Raw genomic sequence first — 15,255 nt, 5'->3', positions numbered from 1 at the left:
GGACAGAACCCTGTGGAACACCACTGTTGATAGTTTTAGGGGAAGAACAGTGACCGTCTACTACAGCAGCAATAGAACGATCGGAAAGGAAACTGGAGATGAAGGTACAGAGAGAAGGATAGAATCCGTAGGAGGGTAGTAACTACTATTAATATAACTAGGATTACTACTATTAGTTAATGTACTACGTAGGAACTAATCAAACAGACAAAGCAATTGATATAAGATTTTGTTGCTGTTTGAAACGAAGTAAAAAAAAAAAATATATAGTTCTTTTTATAGCTTTTTGTAATCCTTATCAGTTTGACAATTTGCGTCTGGGGTCCTTACCTTGCAGGACTCAGACTATGTAAAGACCCTCAAGTGGCAGAGTGAGAACTTCCCTAATAACCAGCGGGCTGAGTTGATCCTTTACGAGGCCGACAACGTGCTGAAGGCGGAGTACATACAGGAGGTAAGCTGCTTCACGAGTCCCATTCCTCACTGAACGCTAGTTGAGGAGCGAGTGAGATAGGCATAGTTCGATGACAAAAGAGCATTGAGCAATCCCTAGCCGAGATCAAGACCAAGATTATTATTTGTTAGTTTTGTCAGCGTGTTGATGATTATTAATACGACATATAATCGCAGTACTACAGACGTCAGGGACAAGAAGCTAGATATGAAACTAGTGGAAATGAATTGTAAAAGATACGAAAGAGTTTACATTGCTTTGAGAATAGATTTTCAAGAGGAAATGAATTTTTATATGTAAACTTTTAAAACGGATTAGTAGTTGCTGTAAAGTGCATGAGTCTGTGTTAGTGTTCATTTTGATAATACAGCTTGGTTTTTTTTATCCTTCTCTCAGATGTACCGAATAAGGAAGGAGTTGCGGGAGGTCGTCGTGACGGATAAGTACGGGAGGAGTCTGTCACAGGAGGACCTTTGTTACAAGTGAGTGTGCTGGGCTAGGGAGGGGGGGAACACTTCTGCACCGCACCTCCACCACTTTCAAAAGTTTCTATTTGAAGTGACAGGTTTTAAGGATGTTTCTATGATTTTAGTGATAGAATAGCAAGATTTTTACATTACTAACACGAGAAACACTGGTAATAACCAGGCTGATCATCTCTATGGCCTCTGAAAATAGTCGTAGTGAGGGAACATTTCTGAAAACGAGCCAAGACATTAACGCGTAAGGGGGAAGCCGAATCATTTTTAACAAGTTGCATTAATGTCCGATAAGATTAGACGTTACTTTATGTAGCCAGTTAATTAGCACGCAAAGTGAAAGTGTTTTTACATTAGTTGATTCCGTTGAGAGTAAATTACATATACATTTTTCCTCTTAAACCTTCAGCTGCTAATGATGCAGTGACACTTACTTACCGAGAAGTTCTGTTTGAATTATACTTTTTTTTTTCATGCAAGAGAGGTTCTGGCCGATGACAACAAACGAACATCAAAATATTAAAATTCCAATCTCACTATAAAGTAAAAGAACTGTATAGTTTTCTTTTATAGTAGTATTAGTATTAGTAGTAGCAGTAGTTGTTGCTGTAGTAGTAATGGTAATAGTAGTAGTAATAATAAATAGTAGTAGTAGTAGTAGTAGTAGTAGTAGTAGTAGTAGTAGTAGTAATAGTAGAAAAGTGGATGTTGTTATTATTGTTGATGTAGTTGCTTTTATCTTATATTACTTTATCTTTTTTTTTTTTTTTATACCATGTGGGCTTTTCACGGGAATTTATGGGCTAAAGGGGGTACTTTTTGGAGTACCTCCTATCTCTAAGCCAACCCGCTAGGAAACCGTTGTCCCGAGTGAAGAAGCTCAACCTACACTCGGACCGTGGGCAGGATTCGAACCCGTGCGCTTGGAGACCCCTCGGACCCCAAAGCACGCATGGTTGGTATTCAGGAAGTGAACAGGTTACGCAGGGATGCCACAGAACGCCCGACTTTGATCTTTCTAAGATTTTCGATTGGTGCAGAGAAAAATTAATAGTGTTCATGGCCTCAAAAACTCAATTCTTCCATCTATCAACTCGACACAACCTTCCAGACAACTATCCCCTCTTCTTCAGTGACACTAAACTGTCCCTCTTTTCTACACTGAATATCCTCAGTTTATCATTTACTCATAATCTAAACTGGAAATTTCAAATCTCATCTCTTGCTTCCATGAAGTTAGGCGTTCTGAGGCGTCTGCCACTTCTCAACTACTAACTCTGTACAAGAACCTCATCCGTCCATGTATGGAGTACTTTTCGCGTGTTTGGGAGGGGGGAAAGGTTCCACTCACACTGCTTTATTTGATAGGGTGGAATCAAGAGCTTTTCGTCTCATCAGCTCCCCTCCTTTGAGTGACTGTCTTCATCCTCTTTGTCACCGCCGGAATGTTGCATCTCTTGTTATCTTTTACTGCTATTTACATACTAACTGCTCTTTTGATCTTGCTACCTGCATGCCTGCCCTCCTCCTGCGGCCTGGCTTCTTCCTCTCACCACCTATTCTGTCCAATTCTCTAACGCAAGATTTAACTAGTACTCAATCTTTCATTCCTTTCTCTGGTAAACTCTGGAACTCCCTGCCTGTGTCTGTATTTCCAACTTCCTATGACTTCACTTCATTCAAGAGGGAGGTTTCAAGACATTTTTTCTTATCCTTTATATAATTCCTTCGGCTCTGTAAGGAGACTGGCGACTGAGTTTTTTTGTTGCCCTTGGCCAATCTTCCTCTCTTACATAAAAAAAAAAAAAAAAAAATGACGTCCTTATCGTGTCTTCATGCAGAGTTCCAGTGTTAGCCACATATGAGTTCCAGGAGGCAGTGGGGCAGGACTTCGAAGGGGACATGGACTCGCTTCCCGAGGTGCAGGCGGCGCCCGAGATGGGCTGCTACGAGCTGAACCTCCTGGACGTATGGCAGGACAACGAGACCATCATCCTGGACCTGACCGACGAGGACGTGGTCAGGGACGTGAACGCCGCCAACACCAGGTCGGTAGAGAGAACAAGATACGCTAGATAAAGACATAGTTTGGTGATAGATACATACAAACTAGATAGGCAAAAAGATTGGCACAAGTAGATAAACTAGATAGAGAGGTGGTATGGTGATACATACATACAAACTAGATAGACAGATATATCTAGTTTGGTGGCACAGATAGACATAGATAGTTCACTGCACAAGACACTCTTCTTTCTGTTACCCTATTCTGTCCAACTTTCTCACCCAAGAGTTAAACAGTTCTATGTCATTCATTCTTTTCTCTGGTAAACTCTGGAACTCCCTGCCTGCTTCTGTATTTCCATCGACCTATGACCTGCACTCATTCAAGAGGGAAGTTTCAAGACATGTATTCCATTCTGTTGGCTAACTTTCTCTGCCCTGTTCGAGGGACTGGCATCTCAGTGGGTCTTTTATTAATCGTTTTTCTTACCTTTGGCCAGCTTTCACCTACATAAGAAAAATAAAGCATACATACGTTTTTCAGTAAGAGTCATGGCATGCACTCTGTTGTGCCCACTTATTACTCTGTCTTATAAGTTCACGGGAGTTGTATAGTAATTTCTCAGTTCGTGATGTTATTGAGAATCCAGTATGGTGGTTCATAGGTTGTATGTCATCAGAATATGGAAGACAACTCATAACTCTCAAACTGGTCAATTGTACTCCGCAGTGCCACTTTGGGCTTCCCGATGGACTTTATCGGCCTCCTGGGCGGCGTGCAGATGAACGATAAGGGTCTGGTGGTGGAGGCTCGCAGCGCCCTCACCACGATACTGATGGAGGTGAACCGCACTGAGGTGGACATGGGAGACGTGGGCACCGGCGAGGGTCTCTCTGAAGATGTACGTAATTTTGCAAGCAATGGTCATTCAGAGTTCATAAGGCTCTAGGAAGGGTATTTCACATTCTTTCGGGCTTGTGTGCAGAAATCTGCTGAATGGAAAGGCAGAAATATAATATGCAGAGTTCAGGGTGTGCTAAAGAAGGAGGTTTTATGAGTTTCATGAATATTTTCCTAACTCGGAATGCGCGTCTTCTTTTGGAACCTGCAGTGGATTTGAAAGACAGGCTTGACATTGTTAATATTGTTCATTCTGTGTCCAGGAGACTTCCGAGGAAGGTTTGGGAAGAGTTTCAAGGGCATGTATTTCATTATGGTTATTATTATTATTATTATTATTATTATTATTATTATTATTATTATTATTATTATTATTATTATTATTATTATTATTATTATTATTATCATTATTATTATTATTATTATTATTATTATTATTATTATCTATTTTTATTATTATAGCTATTATAATTTTTTTTTTTTATTTCACTACTTTTATACCAAAGCCAAAGTTATGCTTCGTCACCAATACATTTTTCAGATTTAGGGAGTAGCCACTATATATCCAGGGGGTGTCAAACCTACGTTCAAAAGTCAAAATAAATTCTCGAGACTGCCGGTCTACACACACACACACACACACACACCCGGTAGCTCAATGGTTAGAGCGCTGGCTTCACAAGCCAGAGGACCAGGGTTCGATTCCCCGGCCGGGTGGAGATATTTGGGTGTGTCTCCTTTCACGTGTAGCCCCTGTTCACCTAGCAGTGAGTAGGTACGGGATGTAAATCGAGGAGTTGTGACCTTGTTGTCCCGGTGTGTGGTGTGTGCCTGGTCTCAGGCCTATCCGAAGATCGGAAATAATGAGCTCTGAGCTCGTTCCGTAGGGTAACGTCTGGCTGTCTCGTCAGAGACTACAGCAGATCAAACAGTGAAACACACACACACACACACACACACACACACACACACACACACACACACACACGTTCGACCATAATAGTATAGTGGGTGCATGTGATTCAGAGCCATCACGTCCCTGCAGGTGGACTTGGAGCTGTATGAGTGGGAGGCGCAATTCATCCGAGTAGTGGGCAACGACACTGAACGACCCGAAGGTTTGAACGTGTATCTCCAGTCAGCGCGGAGGTAAGGCCAGCGCGTCACACAAGGCCGGTATTCTGAAACGCTGCTCTCTCACCACGACGATTTTAAAAGACCACAGAGATGATCAGCCGGGTTCTCAAGAGTGCTTCTCATGTTAATAATCTACACATCTTGTTAATCTATCGCTAGGACCTTTAAAACACTCTTAAAAAAAAAAAAAAAACTTCAACAATGTAAAGGCTGTTAAAATGTAATGTTGGAGCAAGGAAGCGTTTCAGAATTCGGTCTAAAGAAAGCACGTATATTTCTTTCTCAGGTGACTAGTGCTCCATATATCACACTTATCTATCTCTAGCAAACAAGTGTGGTCGGATCTAATATTTTCTCTGCCCTTCTCGTGACAGTTACGGGGAGATCAGCGGGGACACCATAGTGGGAGACGTGTTTTATTTGGCGGTGGGCATGCTGCTACTCTTTGTCTACGTCCAAGTGATGCTGGGGAAGTTCAACCTGGTGGAGACTCGGGTAAGGTGTCGAGAGAGAGAGAGAGAGAGAGAGAGAGAGAGAGAGAGAGAGAGAGAGAGAGAGAGAGAGAGAGAGAGAGAGAGAGTCATTTTTCGGTCACTTCTAATTCTAATGCTCAGTAATTTCAGGACAATCGTAATAGGTAAAGTGAAAGGAAAAATAAGAATTAAGTATTAATTATATCAATGTGAACAAATTAACAAGTGAATGAAAATAAAGGAAAACAGTTATTAAGATTTTCAAGACTTATCTACAGTAAATTGATTTTCACATCTTAGTATCTTTAGAACGATCGCATGAACTACGATAGGAAAGATATCCATCCAAGGCACCATGCAATACAATAGCAAAAAAAAAACAAACCAAGCCAAAAAGGAACATTATTAATTTAGATACCATTGATTGAAAAAAAAAAGTTAAAAATCGTAAACCTAAAACAACAATCATGAATACACTCAAATTTAAACTGACAACAATGCATCTACGACTTGACTTCTTTTAAGAGGGCTGTCAAGACGTTTGCTCCTAATTTTGGATAATCCTTCTTATCTTTTAGAGAACCAGCAACAAGTGGGCCTTTTTTTTTTAACTGTGTTATATATATGTATATATATATATATATATATATATATATATATATATATATATATATATATATATATATATATATATATATATATATATATATATATATATATATATATATATATATATATATATATATATATATATATATATTGGCTGACCTCTCCTACATGGGAAAAAAAAATTATAATATATATATATATATATATATATATATATATATATATATATATATATATATATATATATATATATAATATCTTTCTTCGTCAGCCCGTGTTGTCTCTGCTGGGCCTGGTGTCCGTAGGCATGGCTGTGGGCGTGTCCTTCGGCCTCTGCTCAGCCTTCAATGTTCCTTACGGTCCCGTGCATTCCGTTCTGCCCCTGCTGATGCTCGGCCTGGGCGTGGACGATATGTTTGTCATCGTGCAGTGCTGGAATAACCTCAACGTCGCTGTGAGTGCTTCGGTTCATTGGTTCACTAATTTAGAGATTCATGCGAGGGGGCTCATTTGTTCCATTTCATTTTTTTATTCTATTGTTATTTTCTTATTCTAGCGTCAGTATTGGGGTATATATTTTTCAAGCTTATTTATTTGATTTTTTTTTGTATTTCATCATAATTGGTTATTTACTTTTCCAAATTTAGATATTTCATGTTTTCTTTATAGCTATAAGTACTGAGAATAACTAAACACTAACATACCAGTATGGTTTACTGTCATTATATAACCGTGCAGGTGTATTTTTTCTTATTTTGTTTAATTTTATTGATTTATTCAATCATTTAATTTTTATCTTAACATTTGATGAGACAGTTACTCCTGGTACTATGGAATGTGCATATACATATCATTACGTACACCTTCATTCATACGGCGTGTCTCCACCTCTCAGAACACTGCAATCATGTGTCTCTGCAAGGGAGAGGAAAGGAAGTACTACTACACGCAATCAATTTTTTCTCTATTTTGTCATCACTCTGGCATGAATATTAAGACCTTTTTATTTAGTGATTTTAATTCATATTTGTTTTTTTAAATTACTTATTTTTACTTTTCTTTATATTTAAACTTTTATCTTTGTTTATTTACATATGTTTGATTCTTTATGTATTTTTATAGATTTTTTTTCTTCATTATGTTTAGATAATAATAATAATAATAATAAAAAAAAAAGTAACATATAGACACGTTTAGTATACCGTATCTTCACGTGAACACGCTTCATTCACACTGAATTACTATTCATATCACAAAACTATTGTCCTTTGTCAGTGCAAGGAGGAGGGAGGGATAACTCACAGGCACTCAGGATGGCTATGTAGCATTACAGTGTATTGCATATATACACGAATAGGGAAGACATTCACATTAAATTCCTGGCCCTTTAAATGCGTAGTAACCCTAGAAGGGGTGCGTTATGCGCCTGGCAACTACCGCGCTGGGTGCAGTGATACCACACCACTCCATGCACGAAATATGAAAAAATCGAATTATTTTACTCGAAATAACAGATTCTGCCCTTAAATCACGAAAGACTGAAATCACACTCACTTTCATGCTTTTACTTACATATATTTTGGTGAAATATATACAAAATGCACAATACATGATATGATATATACACACAAATCACAAACCACTGACTAAATTGGTCTGTCAGGGAAATCAGTCTTTCAACCACACCCGGGTGTTCCTCACGCAGTACATCAGGGTCTCTCAAGACCCTGCAGTACATATAGGATGGTCTTCGGGAGCGGGAGGCTGCTATTCTGGCAATATGTTGCCAAGGTCAGCCTCTCCCGTTTTTTCAAACTTGTATATTGGTATTCTTTATATGTATCATCTTGGTGAACTCGCAGTTGTAATTGAAGGTAAATCATAATTTTCAATACACTGAGTACTATCAACACACACACACACACACACACACACACAGGGGTTTTTACCAGTCTGATGTGTGTGTGTGTGTACTACTGATAGTACTCAGTGTATTGGAAATTATGATTTACCTTCAATTACAACTATGCGAGTTCACCAAGATGAAATATTTTAATAAAAAAAACTGGAGTTTGTGAAGCTGGCAGAGTTCACCAAGATGAATATTAATAAAAAACGGGAGTTTGTGAAGCTGGCAGAAAATTATATCTAGAATTCAGAAGTACCATAGTAAAGTATCAAGGAACCGAAGCCAACCGAAGCACCGAGCTCCACTCGCAGCCAGTGTTCATTCCGGTTTTCACTTTTCACCGCCTTGGAATGGATCACTCCCACTGAACTGTTTCTTTTACCGGCTGTTGTAGCGAACACAAATAACATATCTGTTCCCTCGCTCCAAAGATTATATCTATTTCCTAGAAACATAGTGAATATTTTCAAATGTGTTTGGTCTTAATATAGGATACTAAAGTCAAATTCACTGGCACGTGGCCAGCGGCTACCGATGGACTGTATTCAAGCCAGCAGGCAGCAGCAAGTCTCCTCGCTCCACTCCTTCCAGTTAAGTATCCTCAGTAGGGTCTGGCGGATACTTTGTTTTTCCATTGATGTGTTAGTAAAAGCGGTGTAGCATAGTTACGCCACTTTCGGTTAAGCAGTGTCTTTAGAGGGAGGTTTACGGGAGAACGGGGAAGGCTTGTTCATGGTTAGGATTGCTTATGTTTGCCTTGTTTGGCCAGTATCACACAGGTTGTGATTGACGAAATCTCGTGTGTTGATAACAAACAAAATAATTATTACTAGCCACACGGTACAGCCTCGTGCCACCGCACGCGGGACCCTACTGCGTGACTGACTGATTACTCCCGGTGTCAGAGTGGACAAAATAATAATTATAGACTATATATACGTATGTGCACGTCCCAACGCGTGGTACTTGGTCTATAATGTTCTTGCACCACCATGTCTAACAGATTTATTTACTCAGGGCATGTAAGATAATCTACTTCGTTCTTTGGGGGAGAAAAAAATCATGCATATTGGGGAAATCATATCCCAGGACAGACATGATTCGGAGTCACTAAAGAGAATTAAGAAAGCTAAGATAATTTTTGTTACTTCCTATATTCAATGAACAATAACGGAACTCATTATATACATACGTACGTTTAATACATAGTGTTTGTTTAGATAGATGGGTAATCATAGATGACTATCCACAGACCACAGACCACGATGGGTGCTGGCGGTAAAATGTGAACAAGTGAACAAGTCACGTACTATGACATGGTACTGATGGTTTTTTTTTTTTCGTGGGGGATGTAATGTATTCTTATTTCTATTTATTCTTTTTATATATTAAACTTCTCTCTTCTTCATGTTTTCACTACTATGCTCATTCTTGTGATACTGTACAATAGAAAATGCATAAAGACCAAGTATGCCAGGTTTCATCATGAGCGAAAAAAATAAACTGACCAAGAAAACTAGAAGATAATGCTTAAGCAAAAGAAGATATTATTTAAGAACTATACCATCATACCTTATTGAATTCTAAAAAAGATATAAGACTTTCTATGGGAGTGCAGGATTTTTGGGTGGCAGAGATGAAAAAGCTTTTTACTAGTGAAACAAGGGGTAGAATGGTTGAGAAGACATTTTGATTTGATTACACATGCAATGGAAGTTCTTACTTATGAATGTAACTTTTAAATGTAAGTACGTACTAGATGAACATCCCTAGACATAGGTATTTCCCCAAAAGTTCTCTATACCTGATCCTTGGATAATAATATAAACTAATAACCTTTAGATAAATCTTTATCGTGCAGCCACATCAGATACCAGCACGTAATACATGTCATATAGAAGGGTCAGTGACCTTGCCGTAAACATAGAGAAATTGTGTGGCACCCATGTAGCTTGTTTGTAATTGTAACATCACTCGGTAGTGTGGTAGAAATTAAAGATTTTCTAGTCCTGTGGTGTAAATTCTTGAACGGTTTTATTAGGTTAGGTTAGGGTTATGCTGAATTAGGTTAATGTCTTAGTCAGGGGTCTAGGAGGTACAGCCATCCCACCCTTCCCCTGCTAGGATAGGCTATTTTAGAAGAATTTGGAATATTAATGGGAATGGATTTTGACAAACTATCTTTACTTTTCATCACAGAATAGTGTTTTTGGAGGTATTTGTTTCTTTATCATTAGAATAATTACCAGAATGCCTGAGCACCATTGTTATTCTGAATTGTTTTGTATTTTGTATTTTTGAGAAAGTATATGTGCAAATATGATTCTGGAACATTGACTGGAAGTGCATAAGAACATAAGAAAATGAGGGAAACTGCAAGACGCTGTCATGCCTATGCTTGGCAGTCCCTGTATGAGCAAAACTACTTAATTCCACCTACTATCTCCATCCATAAATTTGTCTAATCTTCTTTTAAAGCCCCATGTTCACTCATCCCTAACAACATGATTACTGAGTTTGTTCCACTCATCAACCACTGTTAGAGAACCGGTTCTTTCCTAAATTAATTTCTCAAGCTTGAACCCATTATTTCTGGTTATATCCTGGCTACTAATCCTAAGAATTCTGCTCACGTCTCCTTTGTTATAACCCCTATACAACTTAAATACTTTATCAGGTCACCTCTTAACCTATGTCTCTATGAAATGCAAATTTAGTAATTTACTTCTCGCTACATATGGAATATCCCTCATCACCTTATCTTTTTAGACATTCTCCTTTGCACTGGTTCTAATAGACCCATTTATACCCTGTAATGTGGGGACCAAAACTGTACTGCATATTCTAGATGCAGTCTGACTAGCACCAAATATGATTTTAATAATACTTTGGGAGTTGTGCTTTTAACACTCCCAACTTTTTGCTTTTAACACTCCAAACCTCTGCTTTTAACTCTCCATAGTTCTTCACTGCCAGTTAAATAAATATTAGAAAAATATCAAACAATCAAATGGCTTTCTATTTGTAAGTAAAGGTGAATTGTGTGCCAAGATGCAGTTTTCAGTTCTATGTGTCAATGGGAGTCCAATTTTTGTGAAAACAAGGTGTGGGGATACAAAGAATGTTTCTAAGTTGGACATGCAAAAAAGCAGTGGTACAGTGATTACAACATGAGTCAATTGAAGGGTTATGTTGGGTTAGTTATTTAGTATCCTTGAAGGGGTCAAGGTTATGTTTTCAGCTGTATCACTGATTGGCATGTATTGTGGTTGTCAGGAGCGACGGAAGGAGATGAAAGAAAGAGTCGGCCTGGCACTGCGTCATGCTGGTGTCGCCATCACCATTACCTCTCTCACTGACTTTGTGGCTTTTGCTATCGGTGCCAGCACTGTAAGTTATGATGATACAGCCTTTCTAAACCATTTGTTACCTGTGCCTCTTATGTATCTGGTTGCACTCTGTTGAAGTTCCACTTATCAATTTTTTTTTCACTTATTTTGCATAATTATCTATCAAGTGAAGACATCACATATATATACCTCAATAATAGCAAACTCTTCCAAATCAAAATGTCTTCAGATTAAGTATGTCCTCAATATTGCCTGGAAGTTTTTCTTGTTAACAATATGAATGCAGAAAAGCTATCTGTTTGTGTTGCTGTCACTGTGTAGCCAGGCTGGTTAATTCATTTGTTCACCTCATCATAATATTTGATTGGACAGGTGCTACCAGCCCTCCAGTCATTCTGCATCTACTGTGCTGTTGGCATCATAGCACTGTACGTGTTCCAAGCCACCTTCTTTGTGGCATGGTTCACCCTTGATCAAACTAGGATGGAAAGTGAGTAACAACATAATCTACTAAGACAGGTAATATGTAGAGTGTAGATGTGATGGTGTGGGGAGTATTATGTTTCAATAGTGATGTTCTGTAGGTGTACAATCATCCTATGTAATTTCACCACCTAAGATGAGGCTTATTGAAAAGCATTCATAAAACATGTTTTTTATGGCCTATAGCACCTGTAGGCATACTTGAGGATTATATGTAGGAAGTGTTGTTAAGCTACCACCCATTAGTGGTGCAGGAAATTTTATTTTTAGTGGTACCCTTATTAGGGCCCTTATCACCACCCAAGCACATCTTTGGTGTAACCACCTAGAACCTGGGTACCATGGTGACATGTAGGCAACTTTAAACCACTCGACATAAGGCATAGCTTCAAAGTGGTATGTGGTGGGATTCGAACCTACGCTTGGACGTCTGCCAGATCCCACACTCACCACCTTATCCACTACAGTGACTACACCACTGCAAGACTTACTTTCTAACAAAACTGACTTTGAGTAGCATACTTATAGAAAGTTTGACAGTTCAATGTCAATCCAGTAATGAAAATATATGGTTTGCTGAAATCAGTTTAGAAACTAGAATTGTTGTTAACAGCACAGCTAATAGCTATAGCTACATACTTTAATGAATTTCTGTAAAGCATATTTCTACTTCTCACTCTTTGCATCACAGAGCATCGCAATGGACTACTCTGGTGCTACACACACAAGCACTGGACGCCAAATGCCTGCTCCCAAAAGGATCTATGTCAAATGTTCTTCTCAGAGATCTACTCTAAATATCTCCTAATGAAACCAGTCAAGGTGACTATCATTCTAACTTTACTTATGCTAAAAAAAAGAAAATAAAAAATAAAATTGACAGTTTCTGAAAGATGCTGCATTTTGAATCAAATTACATATTAAAAATAACCACTAAAGAAACCTGCCTGCTTTTATATTCTTGTATTATAGAAAGTTCAAGGTACAGAGATATTTGAGCAATCATTTATCCATAATTTTATATATTTTGTCTCCAAATGTCTTGATAGGAGCATCTTTATCTTCCTTGCTGAGCTCATTCACTTTGAAGTGATGCCTCCCAGTCCCTAGCCACAACCTCATTTCCTTCCTATAGGTGTTGGTGTTGGCTGTGACGGCAGCAGTGTTGGGAACCTGTATATGGGGAGTGACCAACCTCAGGCAGGAGTTCAATCCTGTGTGGTTCATCCCCGAGTCATCCTACCTGTACCAGTTCATCTCCAAGGTCCAATACTACTACCCAGAATCAGGTGACATTCCTGTTCCTTTTATTTCTTCTTGCTAGCCACAGAATAGTAATGGTTTATGTATCTAAATGAATCATTGTTATAGACTTGCCTTAAATTTTGCATTACTGCACTCAAAAGAAATTAGACAAATGGAGCATAATATCCATGTTATACCCCACAAAGTCATATATGTAATTGAGATTTTGCTGTTGAACTGAAGGTGCCTGCAGCAGTTAGGCCCAACAGAGATTGTAATATATTTAAAGTTGGGATGATATAAACTAACAAGCAAAATGAGCCTGAATATCATTGACTGAAATTTTGGGAAGCAGCATATCTTAAATGAAAAAAATAAACAAATAATGAAGTGAAAACTTGCTTAAGGCTTAACATTGCCAGCTCTCAGCTCTTACAAGCCTCTTGATGCTTCAGGTGAGAAGGGCCTGGTGTACCTTGGTAACCTTGATTATGCTGCAGAACTCCCCAGCATCAGTCTTCTTGAAGACAAGATGAGGAAAAGCCAGTACATCTCTTCTGTGGATTCGTGGTATGACGGTCTGGTCAGCTACACCCTAGACACTACTGGAGAAAGTCAGTTCCTTTACCTTTATCTAGTCTGTTTATGTAAAGCAGGGGCCAATATTAAACCTGTTGAGTGTGAAAATAGGTTCGGTTTGTTGGAGGGGGAGGGGGAAAGTGAAAGTGAGAGTGGAGTGAATGAAGTGGTTGTGGTAAGTGAAAGGAGAAAGAAGGGGGTAGAGGAGAGGAGGAGGATGGTTGTGCGTAGCACACCTCAGGTGTGTGTGGTGGGTGACTCTCAGGTTAGGTATTTAGATAGCACTTTCTGTGGGAAAGACAGGGATAGGAGGACGAACGTGTGTATGCCTGGTGCAGGTGTGAAGGCAGTGAGTGAGGAGGTGCAGAAGAGGGTTGGGGGGATGGAGAGGGAGGGTGTAGTAGTTTTGCACGTAGGTGGGAACGATGTCAGAGCAGGTGGGTCGGAGGAGTTAGTGGCAAGATTTCGGGAAATGTTAGGCAAGATAAGGGAGAGTGGTAGGAGGTGTGTAGTGTCAGGAATCTTGCCTCGTGTGTATGTTAGCAGGAATGGTTGTCTAGAGCCATTGGTGTGAATGATCGGGTAAAAGGGATGTGTAAGGATGTGGGTGTCAGCTTTGTGGATGTATGGGATAGGTTCTATGGGCGAAGGGATTTGTATGCTAGGGATGGTGTGCATCTGAGTAGGAAGGGTGTGGATGTGCTGAGTGGATGTCTGGAGGGGAGTTGGGATGGAGTGTAGGGGGTGAGGTAGCAAATGCATTCCAGAAGAAAGATGCTAGACATAAATTAGATAGGATAAACAGAGATAGTGAAAAGATTAGGAAAGATTTCCAGGTGCAAATAGGAGAGAATAAGATTAGGATTCCAAATAAGGAGACAGCATCTAGGAAGGTAGCAGGACTTAAATGTTTTTATGTAAATGCCAGGAGTCTTAGGAACAAGAAGGACGAGTTATCTAGTTATATAGTTGAGGAGGACTTAGATGTTGTATGTGTCACAGAGGCATGGGTAAATGAGGAAAAGTTTAGGAAAATAGGAAAGAATATGAAGTAGATGGATACATTATGTATTTACACCAGAGAATTGGTAGGATAGGTGGAGGAGTAGTTATTTATGTAAAAAAATCCTTCATTTCCAGTCAGGTTAATGGTATTAAGGTAGATAACAGAGTAGAGTCCTTATGGCTGGATGTTAGAGTAAACAAAAGTAAGGTTATTAGAGTAGGAGCTTTTTATAGACCACCTAACCAGTCAGCAGATGTAGACAACCTTATGGTAGATGAGATAAATAGGGGTGTACTAGTCAGACAATTATCTTAGGGATTTTAATCTTAAGTCAGTAAACTGGGAGAGGATGGTAGGAGATGCTAGTGAAAATAAGTTTATGGAAAGTTTTCAGGATAACTATTTAGTGCAGATGGTAGATAAACCTACTAGGGGGAGGAAGGTTTTAGACATAGTACTAACAAATATTGAGCATTGTTTAAAGGAAGTTGAGGTAGGAGAGACTTTAGCAAACAGTGACCATCATATAATTAGATTTATCATTAATTCCAGTAGGGATAATATAGTGAATAAGACTAGAGTCCCAAACTATCAGAAAGGCAATTATGGTAGGTTACGTCAGTTAT

The 15,255-nt window shown here is 39.0% G+C and overlaps 1 protein-coding gene across 1 annotated transcript in view; it reads left to right on the top strand.

The window, feature by feature from the left end:
• The window catches only part of LOC123514731 (protein patched homolog 2-like), a 36,643-nt gene that overhangs the window by 4,468 nt on the left and 16,920 nt on the right, over nt 1-15,255 (top strand). Inside the window, exons 3-14 of the mRNA XM_045272814.1 lie at nt 338-454; nt 851-936; nt 2,775-2,981; nt 3,668-3,839; nt 4,884-4,987; nt 5,350-5,470; nt 6,329-6,511; nt 11,243-11,356; nt 11,689-11,806; nt 12,491-12,621; nt 12,935-13,088; nt 13,500-13,658. Of these exons, the coding sequence (XP_045128749.1) occupies nt 338-454; nt 851-936; nt 2,775-2,981; nt 3,668-3,839; nt 4,884-4,987; nt 5,350-5,470; nt 6,329-6,511; nt 11,243-11,356; nt 11,689-11,806; nt 12,491-12,621; nt 12,935-13,088; nt 13,500-13,658 (1,666 nt within the window). The remainder of the gene's footprint in view (nt 1-337; nt 455-850; nt 937-2,774; nt 2,982-3,667; nt 3,840-4,883; nt 4,988-5,349; nt 5,471-6,328; nt 6,512-11,242; nt 11,357-11,688; nt 11,807-12,490; nt 12,622-12,934; nt 13,089-13,499; nt 13,659-15,255) is intronic.

Source organism: Portunus trituberculatus, chromosome 38, assembly GCF_017591435.1.
Source record: "Portunus trituberculatus isolate SZX2019 chromosome 38, ASM1759143v1, whole genome shotgun sequence".
NCBI classification, from domain to species: Eukaryota; Metazoa; Arthropoda; class Malacostraca; order Decapoda; family Portunidae; genus Portunus; species Portunus trituberculatus.
Note: the sequence above shows the minus strand (reverse complement) of the source record. Positions and strands in the feature narration are given on the sequence as shown.